The 17583-nt window shown below is 35.9% G+C and overlaps 1 protein-coding gene across 1 annotated transcript in view; it reads left to right on the forward strand.

Moving 5' to 3' along the window:
- LOC115210256 overlaps positions 1-17583 on the forward strand; it is a 439746-nt gene that overhangs the window by 59984 nt on the left and 362179 nt on the right. The window contains exons 6-7 of the mRNA XM_029778744.2: positions 1295-1370; positions 2703-2791. Coding sequence (XP_029634604.1) covers positions 1295-1370; positions 2703-2791 — 165 coding nt within the window. The remainder of the gene's footprint in view (positions 1-1294; positions 1371-2702; positions 2792-17583) is intronic.

Here is a 17583-nt window from a genome sequence, read left to right on the forward strand (position 1 = left end):
GAAAAAGAGCCAGCTGTTGATAGTGTCTGTGTGTCTATATATTTTCAATTAAGTTTTTTTTATAATTATAAGAGTTTGTATAAAATAGATGTATGAGTGAATGAATGTAGAGAAGTTTTTATGGGACAGAACCATCTTTGTTATTGGATTCTATAAAAAGAATGTGAGACGTAACATCTAGACCATAAGCCTGACATGATTGTAAAATAAAGAGGCCACTAAAAGAGCCAGGATATCTTAACATCTAATTTATGTACACAGCAAGGCAGATAATTATCCTTAATGAGAATGATTCCTTGCTTCAATTTGTTTCTATTACATAAATTTGTTCATGTGGACTAGCCTAACTTGATGTGTATATATTTAGATTTTATAATCCATCAGCATATTTTTTTGTCGTGTAACTGATGAATTATGTGTAATATTTGTTGTAGAAGAAATCTTATATGGCTCATGGAAATTAATCAGTAGTTGCTGAAATAATTACAGTATTACACAAGATGGATTATGATGAAACAATTGTAAATGAAGCATTAAAATTATATGCTAACTCCATTTCTTAAATTTTTATCATTATAAGTACTCAGTGGGTATTTGTGGATTTTTGAGTATTTTGATAGTTGATATCTGTGGAAGTTCTTCATGTAGTAAACACCAGCTCACATATTTTCTATACACACACACGCACATATGTACATGTGTGTGTGCATATACATCATCATTGCCATCACTTTTACCTCTGCCTTCCACTCTTGATGTGTTATGTAGGCCCCTCCCACCATCTTCAAAGTGTTTTGTGCCTGGTCTATAGGAATTATGTTAAGAAGCCATATCCTTTTCCTATTATGGAAGCAGTAACTGTAGTTGGATAAATACTATCATACACAAAATCCACCTATTTCATATTGATAACTCATTTGAATATATTGATTGTTTGGTCTTCAGTTGAGTTCCCTGCTAATTTGTGTTGAATAATTGGTAGATGATGTGTGTCAAATGCTGCCAGAGTCATGTTAAGTCCTTTTCTAAAACATTTATCTGGCCTAATGAATCATTGTCATGTTATCTCTCTAAACAATTTATATATCTATAATATACCAGTGTGCTCTTTTTCTGAAAAATGACTGGGAATTGGATCAGCAGCCCCATGAAACAGAAACTAATGATATTTAGAAGTTGTGTATGACCATATGTATAACAGCTGCTTGAATGATTCTGTCATGTTTTCTGTGAAAAACAATGATATATATTTATTCAGCCTATGTTTAATTTCTTTGGGTTTAATTTCTTTCAGAGATTTGTTACCAATTATTTCAGCATTGGAAAACAACTCTTGGTTTACTGGCATAAGTGCAAAGAATGTACGACTAGTAAGTAATTACTTCATATGTGTGTGCATGCATGTGCATGGCCGGGATTTATTTTACTCTTTACTCACTTAGGTATATATCTTTAAAAGAATGGAAAGTAATACATAACAAGAACCAATGAGTCATACATATTTTTGGAATTTGGTATTTGCTGCTATCACACTTACTCCCCACTTTCTATTAATGATTAATTTCAATTAAATTTAAAATTTCTGTCTTTTCTCCTGCAAATATCAGTCATTTAAACAGTGATTCATCTCATCACAATGAATCAAAATTTTCTTAATTAAAATTTCTTATTTTAGTATTATTAGTCTGTCTAACAATATTACATTCTTGAGGCATGTGTGCTTCATATTGCCTGAAGAGAGCTACACTTTGTCATCAGTAGAGGCAAGTGAGGAAGTCTCTACATAATCACTTTTGTTGTTAGAAATAGCTAAATTAGCTTCAAATCACACCTTACAGTTATTTTGAAGTTCTTCCATCTTGTGCTATAGTTTCACTTAATCCACTTTCATTCTGCACTACAGATATTATTTAGATAACAAGATTTAGTTGTACCTTCTAACTAACTCAGTGGCAACAGCAATATCAAGTTATACTTTCTCATTAATGTATTAACATTAATGAGAAAGTATAAATTGATATTGCTGTTGCCACTAGCAACTAGTGGTATCTACTTGTTAGTAAAAGCTTTTTAGTGCTTAAATGCTTCTTGGTTTTTTTCCTTGCTCTCTAATTACAATAAATGGAAGAAAGCAATGAATGAGTTTTGGGCTATTGTAGTCAATAGTTTGTGAACTATATAGTCAATGATGGTGGCTGCTTTTGCTTCTAATTTATTGTGGAAGGATATATTGCTTGTTCAAAAATATTTTTGGTTTAAAATCTTCTGAGAAGTGAATATGGACATGACAACCAACATATAATAATGTCGACCTCTTTCAGTTTCATGTGCTTCAGTGTAGTCAAAATATTTCTGTTGAGATGAGTTACTTGGTATTTTCAATCCCATGCCGTTCAGTGGTTATGTCTTTATTTCTAACCATCACAGCTAAGGCCATGTCTTAGTACTTGCTTCATAATGCTGGTTTGATTTTAAGTAACAATGATTACAAAGATGATGAGTAATTAATTGTATAAACATTTTCTATATTTAGACTTGCTTTAAAATATTTAGTCTAGAAGTAAACTTCTTAAAGAGAGTGAACACATTTGTTTTTTTTGCTGTATTAAATAAAAATTTCTTTGTTGATGCTTGAGTAATTTAGTAATCAATTGAATGATTTAAAGTTTGTTCATACTTTATAATCTAAATTATCTTTTTAGACAAGTGACGTTGCATCCGAAATTGTCAAAGTCTTCAAAAAGAATAGTTTGTTGGAAGAACTCAGTCTTAGCAATACTGGAATCAAATCGTGAGTATGACATACAGAAGTTTATATATAAGTCTGTATTGGTAAATTTATTAGACCAGTACTGTATTTTTCCTGGAATTTTGTTTTCTAAGTTCAGATCTTTGCCTTTCATCTCTTTAAGAGGAGTTCGTAAAACACATTATTAGTCAAGGGTAGTAGATGGGTGGAATTTTCAGAACATCAGAAGATGCCTTATGGTATTTGTTTTGGTTTATAGTAGTCTTAGTCTTTAGGTAGTACACTTACTCTGCTGCTTCATTTAGCATCACCTTGGTCCTTGTGTGCAAGCTTTCTCTGGTATGAGGATAACTTCCATTGCTTCTCCCCACAAAAATGCTAAAGAATCATGCACACTGTTCTTCCTTCCTTGACTAATTGGTAAAAAAAAAGATCCATTTGTTTGTAAGTATGTACATAGTCAGGGCTAGATTTAAACCTTGGAAGGCCTGAGGCACTTCTAGTTCAGTAGATCTCTATATGCAGAAATTAAAATACATGGCAAATTTATATCTCAAATCCCTTCCATTGCATGTAATTGAAATTGATAAGTTTGCATATAGAAAGTTTAAACAGTTGGTATTAGGAAGGGCATCCAGCCATAAAAACCATGCCAAAATAGACCTATCCACTGTTGGTGCCACATGAAAAGCACCCATTCCACTCTGAAGTGGTTGGCACTAGAGAGGGCATCAAGTCATAGAAGCCATGTCAAAACAGACAGTGGAGCTTGGTCAGCTCCTTTCAAACCATCCAACCCATTCCAGCATGGAAGATGGTCATTAAATGATGATGATGAATTATTTTTAAATTTGAAAAATAAAGGTGAACTTTTGATTTAGAGACATACAAATGAAATCATCATCATCGTTGGCATGGGTTGAACAGTTTGACAGCAGCAGGAGAACTGTCCAGGCTCCATGAATGTTTTGGCATGGTTTCTATGGCTGGATGCCCTTTCTAGTGCCAACCACTTAGCAGTGTACTGAATGTTTTTACACAGCACCAACACATGTGCTTCTATGTGGCACCAATACAGGTGCTTTTTATGTTGCACCAGCACCCATGAGTCTGCAAGATAAGGAAAGCTTAGCAGAAGAGGGATGCAGGGGACAACCACATATTTACTTAGCTTGATGTATTTTCTCTACAAGTCTCTGCCCACTGTCATACCCTCTGTGAGGCCCTACATCTGAAGATTCTTTCTCACCACTTTGTCTTTTGTCTACCTGGTTCTACCCCTTCCACATGTTCCCTCCATGATTAGAGCTCAGCACTTCTTGATGCACCTGTCTTCATTCATATGCATTACATGACCATAGCAGTGCAGTCTTCTTTCTTGCACCCTACATCTGATGCCTTATATACCCAGTTTTTCTCTCAAATCACTTACACTCTGTTGTATATGCACACTGACACTACCCATCCAGCTGAGTATACTGGCTTCATTTCTTTTGAGATATAAATTTGTCATGTATTTTAATTTTTTTCTTTCAAGCCTTCATATAATGAAAATGAACCAACAGTAATGACAAATGTACAAAAATAATTTGAATAACCTGAATGACTGGAATGTCATTCAGTAGTCATGCATAAAACTAGGTTATTGTTATACATTTCCTTTTATTATTTCAACACCATTTAGTTAATTTATTACAGTAGCATAGGGGAAAATAAGACATTATAAATCAGGGAAACCAAGTTATTTTTTATACATTCCCCATTATTGTTAGTTTCAATTTCATTGATATTTTACTTACATATCCCTAAATCAAAAGATTTCTATAATGAACTCTTCACATCCACACATCTACATTGCAAGAGAACTGCCTTCACCAACAAAATGACCCCATCCCCAAACTGATTCAAACCAGCATCTTAGGAGATGCTAGTTTGATTAACAAATGTGAAACTGGAATAAGAAAAGGAAGGATCACCCAATTTTCCAAAATAGCTGTGGAATTTCCCCAGGGTCTGCGATAACACAGAGCTGTCTAAGTAGCATTATAGACACCCTGGCAAAGCAATTTTCTGGGGGCCCTACAAACACAACAATGATAAAAATGCTAATATATATAAATATAATTACGGAAAAAGAAATATAAAATTCTAATCTTTTTTAGTTTCATATACCAGATGCTTTGATGATTGGAACTGTTTCATTAATGATAAAATGTGTTTAACCCTTTCGTTACTATATTTCTGACCAAAATACACCCCTTATGTGTTTCAATTAATTTCTAACGTAATCATAAATTTAGTCTGGTTTCATTAAACAACTATAACTTTTTTATTTATCAATATATTAACGTGAATTTTGGAAGATAATTTAATGAAATGTTCTCAACCAATTCTATACTATAATTTTTGTCACAAAGTGACTCTAATTGCAGGAAGATACAGGTAAATTCAACAAAATATAAAATTATTAAAATTTTGTTCAAACATCGCTATAGAAAATGGGTTATTAGCTAATATTCAATTGGGTATACAACAAAATTTTACGATAGAATTTGTTATTCTGGGTAACTTTCTGATACCCATAATAATATTTATGGCAAAATAGTCTTAATTTCATTTAAGGTTGTGGGAAACGACAAACTATCCTTTCTTTCGTTTTGTTTACATTTAGCGTAACGGTTCGTTTCCGCCGTAATGATTTCAAATAGGTTCATTTGAAAAAGTAAATAGAAATAGTCTAAGGCTTTACTCTTCTGGGAAAGTCTGTGGCTTGGTCCAGTTTCTTCAGAAAAATCACCGAAAGAAACAGTTTTTAAATTTTCACTCCATTCAGGTGCCAATTCATTTTCTTTATCGCTGTCGGAGCTCTCGGATTCACTGTTTTCACTTTCGGAAAATGAAACATCAGATTTATTATCAAATACCACATGCTTTTTTTTTCAGTCATAGAGTTAGATTTATCAAGGTCTTCAGTAGAAAATCCTTCGAATTCTGACTCGCTGCTTGATATAATGAAATTCGTATCCATTTTTTGTCAGAATTACAAATTTTGAAAACACAATAGGAACAAATTTCGAAAAAAATCTCTCAAAATTCACGGAATTAAAATTACACTTCGATTTTTGTACAAAACTGTAGTTGAACTGTTTATGAAGTATAATACGTGTTTTCACGAATGTACTAAAGAGATTTGCTCTGATATTCTCATTTAAATATGAGTAGGTAAATATGGGCGGCTTTGGGCGGTTTGGTCACATTAACCAAAATTTTTTTCGGGCGGTTCTGGGCGGTTTGGTATCGAAAGGGTTAAGTAGTTTTTATGTAAGGTAAAACTGTTTACTTAGCACTATTTTCAGTAGATTAAACTGATATGAAGGTTCCTCAAATTTTTAATATTTGGTAGTCTAAATGTAGAAACAAAACTTTTTTCTAGAATTTCGATCCCTCTCTCAGGTGGTTGCAGAGGCCACACCACATATCTTAGCAGATTATCAGTCCTTTAGATATTTCCAGAGCCCGCTCATTCACTCATCACAGGAATAAAAATGTAAATGGGCAGAGTTTCAGAATAGCTATCACTATTAATTCAAAATTCCTTTTTATAATTTTTCATAATTTTGCATTATTCCAGTTTGTCAAACACTTGATATTCCCATTCTGGAAGAAAAATTTCTTCAAAATTCCATGTTTTAATGATTGATTACTATTTTTAGCAGCTCTTATTACTCTATGCTCACTCTATTGGTTAATCGTTTGTACAAGTCAAAAGAAAAAAAATATTTATAATCTTCACTTTCATTTTGCTTTGTTATATTTTAGTAGTCATGCTGGTGATGGAAGAGTGAAGTAGACAAGCCATAAAAGTAAAGAGATAGGCTTGAAGGGATTGGAAGAATGGGGGTAGCAGAGAAATATTCCAGGTAGCTAGAAGAGAAGGTAGGCAACAGGTCTATGTAATAAGGAGAGAAGCAGAAAGTAAGAGGTTTGCCTATGTTCTACAGCATGCAGGCCAGAGGTGTGAGGTGATCCAAAATGCTAGACAGTTTGTTAGAGAAAATCATGTTGTAGAAGAGAAGTATGTATAGATGGCTGGTGGTACACTTGCTCTGAGTGATTCTGTAAAAATGAATAAAAGGCATGAAAGTGCCAGTATGTGAGGCACTAAGTAGAGAATGCATGGGAGGAGAGTCTTCCTAATATAAACCTGACAGAGGGACCAGCTATCTATTTTGACATCAGTGTGTGAGATAAAGCAATTAAGGATATGGAGAGCAGCTCCCTGCCTATCAGGAATTACTAAAATGCTTAAAATATCTTGCAGAGTGGAATATGGCCTAGGCACCCATATAGTTAATCAGGTTGTTCAGGAAGGCATCATACAAAATAACTAATGCAGCAGTATTATAATCAACTGTTAAAAGGGTAAAGGTGATGCCTTAGAAAGAAATAATTACAGTGGTATCAAATTGCTGGACTAGGTCATGAAAGTTATAGAAAAGGATTATAACTCAACTAATTAGAAAGAGAGTTAGCTTAGATGAGATACAATATGGTTTTGTGCCATGGAGAAACACTACTAATGCTCTCTTTCTAGTAAGGCAACTGCAGAAGTATCTAATGAAAAATAAACTGCTGTACTTGGCATTTGTCAACATGCAGTAAGCTTTTGACAGGGTTCCTTCCTCCCTCATCTGATGGTCACTGCAGATGTTGAATGGCTGGTGATAGCCATCCAAGCCATGTACAGGGCTGCTGTCAGTAAGGTGAAAATTGGCAATGAGTTCAATACGGAATTTAGTGAGCATGTTGGAGTTCACCAGGGTTTGGTTCTCAGTCCCCCTCCTGTTTATTATAGTCTTCCAGGCCATAGCAAAAGAGTTTAATACAGGTTGTCTGTGGGAACTCCTCTATGCTGATGACCTTGTTCTTATAGCTGAATCTGTAGAAGAATTAGAAATGAAATTCCAAGCATGAAAACATTACCTAGAATCAAAGGCCATAAGTTTAACTTTGCGAAAGCCAAAGTTCTACTTAGGAGGAAAACACAAATTACAAATCTCTTCAAGAAAATAGCACTGTTTGCTATGTAGAAAAGGTGTAGGTATAAATTTTGTATGATGTACAAAGAGCAAACTGTTGACACATAAGAGATGTGGAATAGCAAGAAGGTTAACAGGGGAAGTATGAGAAAGCTTAGTGAGGTATTATGTCTGTTTGTAATAAAAGGCCTCTATCTTAGAGTGAACAATAGATTGTATGATGCTTGCATACATGGTAATAACACATGGGCCATAAATGGAGAGAACATGTGAAGGCTAGGAAAAAAATGAAGCTTTGCCAGATGTGCAACAAAGAACAAGTGTGTTGAGAGAAAAGTTGAACATAAGAGGCACTGGTATGGTCATGTGAAGCATATGAATAAGGACAGCTGCAGAAAGAAGTACTAGGGAAGCTGAGGAAGGTGTGGGATGTAAAACATGACCTCCAGTTGTTGAGTCTCACAGAGATGGCAAAACATTAAGATGACTGGTGATTTGCTATGTTCAAGAAGACCTATCCATCGTAGCACAAATGTTGTTCCAAAAGCTTACTATTTGTGTCTAAGCCCCTGACCCAATGCTCCAAATGCGTCCCTTTCCCTCACTACTCACCATAATACACACCCCTCCAGTCAATGGCACTATTCACTTAGCTGTTGTAACTATATGAGAGTCACTTCCTTTTTATCTCACCATTTTGGTATGTCCCTACCATCTTATTTTCCACTGAGTGCCCCTCATCTTCACTCTTACCCTGTACACCTCTTCATTCTGCCAATGGGAGTCTCCCATTGTTTATGTTCATCTCCCCTCATCCCTAGCACTGTGCATCTCTTGCATAAAGCCCATGCTCCACATCATCTGTACTACCATCTATCACCTCCCTGACCCAATCCTAGTTCCTCGACCCTCTCTTCTCCAAGCTGATATTCACCATGGATCACATCTCTACTTGTGTTCACCATTCTCCTTCCAACTTTATCCATCGGCCACTTTCTTTGTCATGTACCTGAAGATACTTTCCTGTAACAAACTATTTCTTTTGTAACTCTGTCTAAACTCTTTGTTTTCATTGTTGTTTCAGAATAGCAATCGCAATTAAACTGATGTCTTTAAATACATATTTTTCATTATTTTTAGTGTTTATATTTGTCATACAATTGAAATTAACTTTCTGTAAAGGAAAAAAAAAATTCCTCCAAAATTCCATTTTTTTTAATTGCCTACAACCTGTTATTTTGGAAATTTTTTCATCCTTTTTTCCTCATTTTGCACTTCAATTATGTTTGTAATGCAGTGGAAATAGCCAAATCTGAGGAGGTGGGATTTTTGTTGAAAAGTTTTATTTTTTTTACTTTACACAATTTTAAGACAAAAGTTTTTTTAGCAGTGTTTGAATCAAGAATGCTATTTAACTAGCTATAACTATTTTGCTTGTTTTTCAACAACTTTCTCACATATTTAAGCTTTTCAAACTGAAGTGTTCATAAATTTTCAAAAACAAGCAAAAAACAACCTTGATTTGAATTTTGTTAAAGCTAACCATTCCCTCATCACTAAATTTTGTGGGATGTGTTAAAACAAAGTTGTCATTTGTCTTGCATCTTACAAAGGCATGAAATTATGATCAACTTCTTTTCATTTTCCATTTTTTTATTATTTTGAAATTATAATCTTTTTACATTGATGATAGTTTGTAAAATATAAATGAAAAATAAATTGTTAGAAAAAATAACCCAAAAAAGAAAACACATACAGCTGGCTAAATGGTGTGCTTCAGCACAAATTCTGCCTTTGGATTTATGTTTAAATTTTTTTTTTTGAAAATATATAGATGATGGAGTTTCAGCAATCTGTTGTTCTAGGTACATGTAACTTCAGGATTGAAAGTGAAAGAAAACTAATTTTAAAAAATACAAAAATATTCTTGAAATGTTTTGTTGCAAAGTTTTAGTTTTCTTTGAATTATAGATTAAAATAGAATTTAGATGGGATAATACTCTTTTATGCATTTAATAAATTTATTAAGTGACTTTTAAGCATTTACATATTTGTTTTACTTAATTTGGATACCCAAGCCTAATTTTGTTTTTTTCTCGGATTGATTTTGTTTCATTATCAATCCTGCAGTTATATGCAAAGGTTTGTGATTGATTTGGTTGATGGAAACTGAAAGAAGCCTGATGTATGTATGTATGTACATACATACATACATCAGGCTTCTTTGTTTAGTGACTGAAACAAAGAAAAGATAAAAGATAAATATATATATATATATATATATATATATATATAATATATATATCATCATCATCAGCATCATTTAACGTCCATTGTCCATGCTGCATGGGTTGGATTGTGTTGTGCAAGAGTACGATACCCCCTGCTGAGAATGGACTGGACCACTACATATAAATAGTAGTGGGATGAGTAAGTGAGGTAGTTTGTGCTAGTTCACACCGGTGTTTTCTGTTCAGTTTAATCCCTTTTGATCCCTGTTAGATGTGAGTCGCATTGTTAATTATCTGTTGAAGGTTTTTTTGTAAGGGTGAGCCTAATTGTGAAATTGTTGAATTGTTAGTTGCTGTGAATTTATAATTGGTTTTTTTCCCCATTTATGGGTGAAGTAGATGAAAAAAAAAGGATGGCGTGTGAACCAGTTCCAGCTGGCTGCTATGTTCCAACTACTGGAAGAAGTTTAACTGCAGACGTATTACAGGTTTGAGAGGTGAAGATGGAGCAAAGGAAGTTGAAGGAGTTCAGCGAACTGATTAAGAAGGAGGGAACCAGTTTGAGGTTGACCCCGCTGCAAGATTTTACAGCTAGTGTAATGGAGTGGATAGTGGTATACAGAACATTGCTCACGGCAACGAAAAAATAGAAATAGTCACAATAGAGGCAATAGAGGAGTGTTTGAAGGAGGGAGAAGGTACGGCACAGTGGAAGTGAGGTTCACTAGTGAGCAAGAAGTGATAAACCACTCCACTGTGGCACTAAGGATACCAGAATGGGTACTTCTGCCAACTTACTGTGGCAAACAAGTGGCCAGGGTAGGGATTGGCAGAGTATCTCCAGAGATTGAGGAGGTGTGGCTGGTGGAAGCCATTATATATAATATGGAAGAAGATGTAAAAGTGTTGAAAGTAACAGGGACAAAAGAGGTAAACTGTTGGGAATACGGCCTTGAAGTGGCTATCTAAGTCAGTTTACAAGACTTGCACAAGATAGCGGAGGAGGTGATACTTCCAGAAGAGGTAAGATTGAGAGTAGTGGAGGGAAGACCTCCAACCTGTTACCAGTAAGGAGACACATGAGAGCAAGGTGTCCCTAGAATGAAGATAAAGGTGAAAAGGAACAGCAGCAGCAGGTTGATGAGTGGGAGCAAAATGCCGAAGTGACGACCCCAGTATGTGAGAAGTGTCTGGAGAAGGTGGAGGAGGAATATACGGTGGTAAATAGAAAAATAAAAAGGAACGAAGATGTGGATTCACTGCCAAAGAGTTCACTAAAGAAAAGGAAGAAAAGCAAACAGGAAGAGACACGACGTAGGATTCCAACAACATCAACAAGGGAAGCCAACATGTAAAATCAAGTGGGACTACAGGAACAAGTAACTAAAAAAAAAAAATAATAAATGGCATATGGTGACTTATACAAAAAGCACAGAGCTTTAAAAGAAAATAGCAAAAATGAAGTCAGTAATAAGAGTGAAGCTAACAACAGAATACTATCCAGAGAGTACCAAGGCAATTGTAATTGACAAGGAGAGATGTGCTAGACTAAGAGAATGGTTTGGAAATAGGATAGACCCAACAAGAGTGTGCGAGAAGTTTGACAACTTACCGCCAGTAATAGATTATGAGGACCTTACATAAAATGGTAAAAGAAATATAAGTAAATGTTTGAAACTTTAATGACTGTAACAGATGCAAAAAGAAAAAACAAAACGTGCTATAGTTGTCAGAAGCTGGGACACAGAAGTTGTTTTTGTAGAACAAGACTACAAGGCTCAAACACAAAAAGTTCTAAGGTGTTTTCAGCAGAGAGTGATTGCAATGAAAAAACAAGAAAATCCGTGCACATAAAAATAAATGATGTGAATACCAAATTACAGTTAGACACAAGTAGTGACATCTTGATTATAAATGTAGATACTTGGGAAAAAATTGGTAATCTGAGATTATATAAAACAACAAAAATAGCACATGGTATAACAGGCAATAAATTATATTTCAGGGGCCAAACATGTATCGACATCACATTTCGTAGAGAGACATGTGAAGCAAAATTATTTGTTGTCATCATCATCATTTAACGTCCATTTTCCATGCTAGCATGGGTTGGACAGTTCGACCGGGGTCTGATGAGCCAGGAGGCTGTGCCAAGCTTCAGTCTGATCTGGCAGTGTTTCTACAGCTGAATGCCCTTCCTAACGCCAACCACTCCGTGAGTGTAGTGGGTGAGAGGAGGTTGGCAAATGGCCACGATTGGTTGGTGCTTTTTACGTGTCACCAAAATGGACGCCAGTCAGGTGGTGCTGGCATCAGCCACACTTGGATGGTGCTATTTACGTGCCACCGGCATGGGTATCTTAACTACAATTTCCATTTGATTTTTATTTTGATGTTGATGTTGACGTACTTGAATCAATAGGTCTCCTCAAGCACAGCGGGTCACTCTATGATCTCACTTCATTTGTCGGGTCTTCGAAGTCACAGCATATCTCCAGAGGTCTCAGTCTTTCGTCATAGACTCTGTGAGGCCCAATGTATGAAGGTCATACTTGACCACCTCATCCTATGTCTTCTTGTGTCTTCCTCTATCCCGGATTCCTTCAACAGTTTGGGAGTGGCACTTCACACATCTCTCCTCATCAATCTGTAGTACATGACCATACCAATGCAAACGTCTCTCCTGCACACCATATCCAATGCTTCTTATGTCCAACATTTCTCTCAGGGCGCTTACACTGTGTTGTGCATGGACACTGACATTACACATCCAGCGAATCATGATAGCTTCATTTCTTTCGAGCCTATGCATGTCCTCTGCAGTCACAGCCCATGTTTCACTGCCATGAAGCATGGCATTTCGCACACATGCGTTGTACAATCTACCTTTCACTCTGAGCAAGGGACCCTTTGTCGCCAGTAGGGGAAGAAGCTTTCTAAACTTTGCCCAGGTTATTCTAGTGGTATCACTCTCTGAGCATCCACCCCCACTACTAACTTGGTCACCTTGGTAGCAGAAACTATCAATTACTTCTAGTTTCTCCCCCTGGAGTGTAATGGAATTTTTTTTCTGAGTATCTGTGGTGTCTATTGCCTCTGTGCATCTGCCGCACATGAAAGCTATCTTCTCGGTTAATTTTCCTTTGATGTTGCTGCACCTCTTATGTGTCCATAGCTTACATTGGGTACATCTTATGGAGTTTCTACCTACACCTTTTCTACAGATCAAGCAGGACCACCTACCCAAGGGGGTGTGTGGTGAGTTCTCCTTCCTACTTACAAGAACTTTGCTCTTTGCTACATTGACTCTAAGGCCTTTTGATTCTAGGCACAGATTGATTAGAACTATTCAATTTATAGCACCTCCCCATAAATCTTTACTGCAATAATGTAAACGGTTGTCCTGTTAAAAACAAGCCTTCGGAAGAACTGAAGAAAACATTGAAAAGAATGAGAATGTTCCTGCAAGTGTTACCTAAGGTTTTAGGTCTATGTAGAAAGATGGAAACCTATTTCCAAGTAAATGAAAATATTGTACCTGTATTTAAAGCAAACAGAAAAGTACTGGTCATTAGCAACTGAAACCATAAATGAAGAGTTGGACAAATTCGAAAAGAGTGGAGTCATCAAAAAGGTGGATTACTCAAAGTGGGCAGCTCCCATGGTATGTATTACAAATAAGATTAAGCTGTGTGTTGATTTCTCTGCAGGACTGAACGACTGCTTAAAAACATATCACCATCCACTCCCGACTGCAGATGATATTTTTTCAAAGTTAAATGGTGAGAAATTTTTTCCAGATTAGATCTGACTGAAGCCTATTTACAGATAAAAATAAATGAAGAATGCTCAAAGTATTTGGCAATAAATACGCACAGGGGATTGTATAGATACACACAATTACCTTTTGGATTAAAGGTGGCACCAACAATATTCCAGCAAATCATGGATACTGTTATCTGATCGTGAATTTGCAATACCATGCTTGGAAGATATTTTGATAAAAAAAATTCAAATATCATGACAAATTGTTTTGTAACTTAAAGGATGTAAAGATAATTTATTTTATTATATTTAATAATAAATAAATAAATTATTTACATATCTGCAATAAAACAAAAACCCTTTAAAACAATACAGAAATTAAGCTACGCTTTCAGGTGAAAGAAAACTCCTAGTTAAATACTAAAGTCTCCAAATAACATTTCAAGAATGCAAAGTCAGTATTTAGGTAGAATGTTAAAACTTATGGAAAACATTAACAATAAAATTAATATAAAATATGGCGAGTATCTAACAAATGGAAGGGAATTTTAGTAATATAATTAAAAAGTAATTTGTACGTCTTATCAGTATAATGAAAGAAAAGTTTAGAGGTTCAAATATATAAGAAAATAGAGAATAGATTGTAACATAGGATAAGATTAATATAATTTAATATTGTAAATTGGGATAGATTAGAGCGTATAAGATAAATATATGAAAAAACAATATTAATATGCATTCATTAAAATATTGTTTAAAATACATAGTTATACTACAGGTTGATACTGAAAAATATTTTATACCCATACATCATATAAACATTATGAGTATCTAAATAATTTCAAAGTATGAATAATCAATTGTATTCAAGGTGGTGGAATTGACTATATAAATAGTTAAATATCATTACTAGGGGTGTAATTAATTATTATTAGTAAGAAGTGAAATAGCAATAAAGATAAGGCAATAGAAAAATAATCACAATGTAGATGCTCGCTTTACTATATATATATATACATACATATATATACATATATATATATATATATATGTATATATATATATATGAGTGTATATATATGAAGGACCGAGATCTCTGGAGATATGCTGTAACTGCAAAGACCCAGGCTGCTTCCTGCACCAGTTCCGCATAGCCCCTGCCCATTCAAAGTACTTGGATTTCAGAACAACCCGCTGTGCTTGAGGAGACCTATTGAGTCAAGTACATGAACATCGAAATAAATATCAATGGAAATAGTAGTTGTGATACCTGTGCCGGTAACACATAAAAAGCACCATCCAAGCGTGGCCGATGCCAGCGCCACCTCGACTGGCTTCTTTGCCGGTGGCACGTTAAAAGCACCATCCGAACGTGGCCTATGCCAGCGCTGCCTCGACTGGCTTCTGTGCCGGTGGCATGTAAAAAGCACCATCCGAGCATGGCCAATGCCAGCGCCGCCTTCACTGACTTCCGTGCCAGTGGCATGTTAAAAGCACCAACCAATCGTGGCTGCTGCCAGACTCCCCTGGCACCTGTGCCGGTGGCACGTAAAAAGCACCCACTACACTTGCAGAGTGGTTGGCGTTAGGAAGGGCATCCAGCTGTAGAAACACTGCCAGATCAGACTGGAGCCTGGTGCAGCCTCCTGGCTTCCCAGACCCCGGTCGAACCGTCCAACCCGTGCTAGCTCAGAAAACGGACGTTAAACGATGATGATGATGATGATATATATATATATATATATATATATATATATATATAAGAATTTAAGACTGACTACCCCTGGGAGTTCAGCTATGCTAATGACCATGTTCTTATAGCCAAATTACTATCAGAACTAGAGAAGAAATTTCAGGCCTGGATGTAAGGTCTAAAATCAACAGGCCTTAGAGTTAATCTACAAAAACCAAAGTCTTAATAGGAGAGCAGGCAAATCGCAAATCCCTTCAGGCAGATCAACCTGCTCGATCTGTAGGAAAGACGTTACCCGGTGCAAACTATGGACATATAAGAGGTGCAGCAATATCAGAGGAAGGTTAACTTGGAAAATAGTTTTTGTGTGTGGAAGATGCACAGGTACAATAAGCACTAAAAATATAAAGAAAATGGACTCCATCAAATGCCAGCAGCTAAACTAGAGATAGTAGACAGCTTCCGATATCTAGGTGACCAAGTCAGTATTGGAAGTGGACACTCTGAGAGTGTAGCTGTGAGAATAAGAATTGGCTGGGTACAGTTCAGAGAGCTCCTGCCTCTGCTGACAACAAAGGGCCTTTCCCTCAGGGTGAAAGGCAAACTGTATAATGCCTGTATGCAAGTAGTGATGTTACACGGCAGTGAAACATGAGCTGTGACAGCCAAGAATGTTAGCTTGAAAGAAAGGAAGCTAACATGCTTCACTGGATGTGCAACGTCAGTGTGCATCTGTGACAGTGAAAGCATCTTGAGTGAAAAGTTGGGTATAAGAGGCATCAGATGTGGTGTGCAAGAGACAACTGCACTGGTATGATCATGTGATGTGTGTGGACAAGGACAGCTGGGTAAAGAAGTGCCAATCTCTAACTGTGGAGGGAACCTGTGGAAGAGGTAGACCCAGAAAGACATGGGACAAGGCGGTGAAGCATGATCTTCAAACTTTGGGCCTCGCAATGGCAATGACTAGTGACTGAAAGTTTTAGCGATATGCTGTGCTTGAGAAGCCACATATATGGCGTGTAAAAAGCATCTTTCAAGCATTGGGCCTCTTGGTAACATTGACACATGACTGAGACCGTTGGCAATATGCCATGCTTGAGAAGAAGTCTGGTGCAGCCCCTCAGCTTGCCAGCCCTGGTCAAACCATCCAACCCTTGCCAGCATGGACTACAGACATTAAAAGATGATGATTATAGTCATACATATATATACATTTCTATAGACATATATACACACACACACATATTTATATATAGTTGAGAGAGTTGGTATGTGAAAGCACGTGGTTGGATGTATAAAAGACAAAAAAGATGAAAAAACTAAAGAAGGCTTGTGTTATATGGTTAAAGAATATATTTAAATCATTATGTTAGAAAAATATAAAATTTTGCATGGTTTTTGGAGAAATAAGTGGTTTTGTATTTTCTTTTCAAATTTCTCTAATTTCTTTACCTATATTGTATCATGTCTTCGCTATGTTGTGAAATATGGAGTTCCAGACAGGAGAGGTAATCAGGGATTTTTTTCCAGTATAAGGGACATAATCAAAAATATTGGGAATGACTAGACTTGATTAATTTAACATGAGTTGGTTTAGAAGGAATAGAATGTTACAAGTGGTTAGGTTTTGCTTTATATTTTTTTCAATGAGGTGAGTTTCCTTATTTAAAAATGTTAGAAATTATATTTTTCAATAAGGTTTCCTTATTTAATCTTACTTGTGTTGGTGTTCCAATGGCACATTGATAAAATGGAAAGATTACAATTTGTGGTAGCAGTTGCTTTGCACATTTCTCAGTATATTCACTAAAGGGTATCATTCTGCATTCTAGGAATGCAATCTGCTGTCAATACAGAGTGCATCTGCGTCTGAGCGATAATCCCGTGGACCCTATGTAGTTTTGGTGGCAGCCCGAGCATCTTATAACATAAATCAGGTTTTCTAAAGCACAAGTAAAGTCAGATTTGATTTCGAATTTTTGTCCCTCTTTGAAATGGAATTCTGATCCTTCTAGATGGTTTGGACATGTTACACAATTTGGTCTACCACATTTTTTAACTTTTGCATCCGTTATTTTAGAAAATAAATTTGCCTTGGTGAGG

This window comes from Octopus sinensis, linkage group LG1 (genome assembly GCF_006345805.1).
Source record: "Octopus sinensis linkage group LG1, ASM634580v1, whole genome shotgun sequence".
NCBI classification, from domain to species: Eukaryota; Metazoa; Mollusca; class Cephalopoda; order Octopoda; family Octopodidae; genus Octopus; species Octopus sinensis.